General features: G+C 40.7%; 2 protein-coding genes across 3 annotated transcripts in view; both read right to left on the bottom strand.

The window, feature by feature from the left end:
* Positions 1 to 669: 669 nt before the first annotated feature.
* LOC138049798 (stonin-2-like) lies at positions 670 to 4,265 on the bottom strand. The gene is given in 2 exon segments (XM_068896227.1): positions 670 to 1,619; positions 1,622 to 4,265. Coding segments are annotated over 2 exon segments (3,138 nt in total). The 5' UTR covers positions 3,854 to 4,265; the 3' UTR covers positions 670 to 713.
* A 616-nt stretch (positions 4,266 to 4,881) lies between these two features.
* LOC138049799 (solute carrier family 35 member F5-like) overlaps positions 4,882 to 5,099 on the bottom strand; it is an 18,930-nt gene continuing 18,712 nt past the window's right edge. For both annotated transcript variants that reach the window (XR_011132453.1, XM_068896228.1), the window contains one exon: positions 4,882 to 5,099. This exon is cut by the window's right edge. The gene's annotated coding sequence lies outside the window, so the exon portion shown is untranslated.

Genomic DNA, 5,099 nt, shown 5'->3' with positions numbered 1-5,099 from the left:
TTATTTTTCCACAGGACAATGGTGAGATTTGGTCCATGCCAAATTGATGCAATTGAATCTATTCAAATTCTAATATTACTGACGCAAAAAATGCCATGCCTTTAAAATGACATGCATTTACGAGAAAAAAAATGATCCTTCCAAAAAGTCAGCTGATGTAGGGACCTTTTTACTGAATTTTTTAGTTGTGAAAAAAATTAAAATGTTCCTTTAAAAAGCGTATTACTAAGCTTTTAAGATGTTACACCTTACAAGCATTCTTTAAGTCTTCTATTTCAACCTCTGTGGGATGATGCTTTTTCAATGGTCCACTGTCTAACTACAGTGTAAAGAAAAAAGTGGGAAGTTAAAGATTGAAAAAAAGAAAAACATATCAATCACGGGTGTGAGAAAAAATTTCAGCATGGCACTACATTTTATTAAATTTTTACTAAGGATGAACTTTTTGATGCCACTCACAGGACCATATGGTCATCTCCACTCTTGCAATACTAGACATACAAGTTCAGATTTGCAATGCCTACAGTTCAAATTTAAACCAAAAGGAGAAAATATACGAGTGTTGCCAACAGACAAAAAATTAAGAGTTCTACCACAAAACAAAGTTTGCTTAAGATCAATGCATGATTGTATGTTTGGCACATTTAAAAACTTGCTTAAAATTCATGGTTCAAGAAATACCTCATCACTGAAAAGCCAAGGTCCTTTGCATGTTACTGCTGAATGCATCCAACATCTCGGACTGGGCCACTGGATGGTCTGGAGATATCAATGTTGACTTTGTAAAAGTACAGTGCTCTGTAACAAACCCACTTGTCTGGAATATTCTGATTGGAAACTTTCACAGCAATCACTGTGGTGTCAGAGACCAACACGTAAGCCACTTCATATTCCAGCTCAGCGGTAGGCTTGTAGCTTTCAGGGAACTCCATGCCAGGCGGAAGATCTAGGACAACAGAAAGGGTCTGAGGCGCATCGGCAGGGATTTTGCTGTGGATGTAAGGCATCTGATCGATTCGCCAAACCACTGAGCCATACTCTGGCTCATACATTGCTTTACCAAGTGAAACACCAATGGAACACTTGGAATGCTTGAGACGACTTTTAATTCCTGCAGCACGCCGTCCCTTACTCGATTTGATAGAGGTCTCACCTCTGAACACTCTGCCAGTCCTGAAGAGAGGTACCCAAGACTCTGGGATTGGAAATCTAAAAGCTACATTGCTTCTTACATACTTTGCCATCTTTGTATCCTGACAAACTTGGATTTCTGCTTTCAGCTCAACTCTTTGCTCACTGTGAATAGTAAGTTTTGCTTTCACAAGAAGGGGCAATGGTTTCTTGTGATCAACAGGAAAGCGCATCAGTTCAAAATTACATGCATCCAGAGGGTGAAACATTATGGTGTGGCTCTGTTCAAATGTTGTCACATCGACACATTTATGAAAGTCACATTGCCGAAGTTTCACCCAGTGGTGAACTCGCTGTGGCTTCAATTCCCCTCGTAAACGTGCTTCTTCCCTCTCCCTCACAACGATATCATTTAACACCAATTGGCACTCAGGATCTCCAGTGAGAAAAGCCCGCAAGTTAATTACGACTTTGGCATTTTTGCGCGCAAAATGGTGCCATCGCCAGACATGAGAACACAAGTAACATCATCTACATCAACAAAGACTTCATCATGGCGATAAGTAATACCTCTGTCTCTATATGCTGGTAGAAGACGGAGGGAATTGTTAAAAGATTGAATAAGTTCCCTAATAACTGTGTGACTTGGAGATGCAATCTTAATGATGGGTGTTCCTTGGGATATATGTTCAACAGTGCCGCGATGCCGAAGACTTCTCCCCTCTATGTATTTGACATACTCTAGTTTTACTGTGTGTACTTTAGCACCATGTTCAAATGACTGTAATTTAGGTGCTGTCATAACAAAATAAGCTTGTAATGGGATCTCCCTAAAGGGAGCAGATAATTCATACTCCTCAAAGATCTGCACGGTTGTACCCTCTAACTTGATAACCACAGGTTTCCAGACACGAGAACCAATTTTACGCTTCTTATCAGGAAAACGCAGAAGCATTGCCCATGATCCATTTGCTACGGGCTTTTCTACAAAAAGTAGCTTGCCATTTTCCTGTGTAGTCTGCTGTCTAATGCCAGATGTAAGCGGCATTGTGTCGACTTGCTCCTGAATTGGCTTGCTGTTATTGACTGATGATGAAACTAATTTTGTATTGACCACTGCTAGTTCTTCACTGCCAGTGGCTGGCTGTGCTATATTCACACTCTCTGAAACCAGGAACGGTTTAGCATCCATGAGTGGAGTTGATGACAAAATGGGGCCTTCGTTTACTGCTGTATGTGAAGTTGCTGTGATAGATGCAGAGTCAACCTTGTCTGCCTGAAATGGATTTGACGTAGGTGGTTTGAATGGGTTACTTCCTGAAGGTGGAGTAGCACGAATAAATGGATTTGGGCTTGGAACATTACTACTTGTAGGTTTAACTCCAACATCCAGCTCTAACAAGTCTAAATTTAGTCCAACTTTGCTACTGGAATCCCCAAAGGTAACCCATTCCTCACCAGCCGAGCTTGAAGTTGGTTGTTGAACATTGGTCGTCTTGGTGCTATCATCAAATTTAATCCACGATTTACTAGCGAGTAAATCCAGTTCGTCTGAAGTGAATGACACTGGAGGAATAACCGAAGTGGTTTTTTCTTCAGCTGCACAACTAACCGTGCTTGAAGTTTGATTCATGTCATCTCCAATAGTCGAGTTGTGGCTTGAAACGCCAGTATTAGTAGTTTGCAACTTACCGATATGGCTTGCGTTCGTCAAAATAACGCTCGAATCCAACTTTTGTTGAGTCACATTCGAATTACTTTCATCGCCAAAACTGACCCAGTTCATGGCAAGTTCAGATTTTCCTGAAGAATGATGAGCAGTTGTGAATTGCTCAGGAACATTTAGCTTCGCTTTGTTATTAGAAACAAAAGGAACAGCTGATTTCACAGCATTCTCCTCGTTCAAAGCAGTATTTACGTTTGTTCCTTGGTTAAACGATGTAGAATCCTTTTTAACTGCCTTAGGATCGGTGACAGGCAAATTGGGGATCATGTCTGCGGTCGCTGCGGCTTGTTGCAATCGAATCGAATCAAAGGCAGACATCTTCGAGGTCATTGCGTCCAATGGCAAAGGTGTTTGAATTTCCGCCTGCTCTGCGGCTGTCTTCAGCGAATGTTCACTGTTTCCTTCCTCGAGTGTTGTTTCTTGATTTTTAACCGAATCTTTCCCCGGTTTATCCTCAAAAGTGGTCCATTTTGATGTCGACGCAGCAATCGAGCTGTTACCAATCCGACTGTTGGCAGCTGTTTGTGACTCTCTACTTGTCTCTAGCTCTTCGTTGATTTGGCAGTCAACACCATCTGCTTCGGTGGTCGAAAGATTTACTAATTTGCCGGCGGATACACCTTCCTTCAATCCTAAATCTGACTCGCTACCGGAAAGATCCGTCGACACTGGAACATCTAACATAGGATCGATCGATTTCAAACTAAACTCGGTTTTGTTCAATGCTTTGCCCTCATTCTCAGATCTCTCCTCCAAATTCTCCTTAAGTTCAGATCCTTTGATTCCGGTCTCCCTGTGAAGCAAATATTTCTCTTGCTGTCCTAGGGATGGTTGTCCGCTCCTTGATTCGCTATGCTCATAAATGTTGTTGAGCGCTTGGCGACCAAAGATCTGGATGCTCTGGCTATGGTCGCCGATGGATCCCTTTTTCTCCTCGAAATTTTCCCATTTATCGCGATTTATGGAGTTAGGAGTTATCCCACCTCTGTCGACCATTATTGAAGGCAAGCAAGCTTAATCGACATAATTTGAAAAGGACCAAAGAAAACAACACTGTGGATGTGAACGAAAAGAATTCTGAAAAAAAAGCGCGATATCGAGGCTGCTTCCAATTCCTTACCCATCCCTACTGGGCAGATCTTCGACTTCCTTGTATTTCTTTTCGTTACGTAAGTACGTAGAATGTTCCGGAGAATATTCTTTCCTAGTTATTTTACTCACTAGCAATTCATTTCTCTTATATCAAAAATGATCTCAAACCAACTCGCTCTCCATTTGCAACTAATCGCCGCCAATCGAATTTGTCAAGAACACTCAAGGAACCCCCACACATTTGGAGCCGTTTGACAGAAGTTCGTGTATGTTTTGTAAATTATTTCGATGAAGTACTTAATTCTTAGTGGTGTGTTATAGTCAAGTTAAGCAACGACTTTTTTTGGGGAAATTTTTGGCTAAATCTGCGGAAAAACTAAGACAGAGTGGACGAAACTTGGCCTTATTTCCGCTAGTTTCAATGAGATTTCAAATGTTAACGTCCCCCGGGGTTAAGATTAAATTCTCCTTCGATGCATAAATTACGAATGTCACCTGGCATGCATCGTTAGAAACAATGGAAAAATGACAAACGTCCCTTAGAGTGCTTAGGCATCAGTTTTGTTTCCATTAATTTTTTGACACAACAATTTTCATTAGGCTTTTATCTGTCCTTCTGCCAATCCAAGAAGAGTAAATTAGAGCAAATAAATAAAATGCGAATTTTAGAGTACTTCTGATATCGGACGAAACCAAGAGAAAATAAAGGACGAAGCCAAATTAAAGGACAGGAGCTTTTCAATGAAAGTGATGTTTACGACATAAAAGGCACGATTACAGTACATCTGACAATTTTACACAAAGAGCTTTGCCGAGGGTCGTAAAGCTTCGAGCAACTTCTATTGAGCGCGTTCGTTCATCAGCGTCAAGCTCGAGGTACCAAGCGACAGTGCTCTTCGTTGCCAAGACAGAATTTTACAAAATACTTTGCCTTCATCTCACATCAAATAGAATTTATTCAATACCAACATATGTTTAATCTCACGGTTTCTTTTGTCGTTTCAACCAGTAATTGATTTTAAGGTTGCCCACATTAAAAAAATATATATTTTCCTTAAACTTAAAAAACGATAAAAATCACTGTCTCTGCATTCACGACCTTTTTATTTGGGAAATGCGAAAATCTTCCCTTGAGAGAAGCTAAATTCTC

Source organism: Montipora capricornis, chromosome 5 (genome assembly GCF_036669925.1).
Source record: "Montipora capricornis isolate CH-2021 chromosome 5, ASM3666992v2, whole genome shotgun sequence".
Classification (NCBI taxonomy): domain Eukaryota; kingdom Metazoa; phylum Cnidaria; class Anthozoa; order Scleractinia; family Acroporidae; genus Montipora; species Montipora capricornis.
Note: the sequence above shows the minus strand (reverse complement) of the source record. Positions and strands in the feature narration are given on the sequence as shown.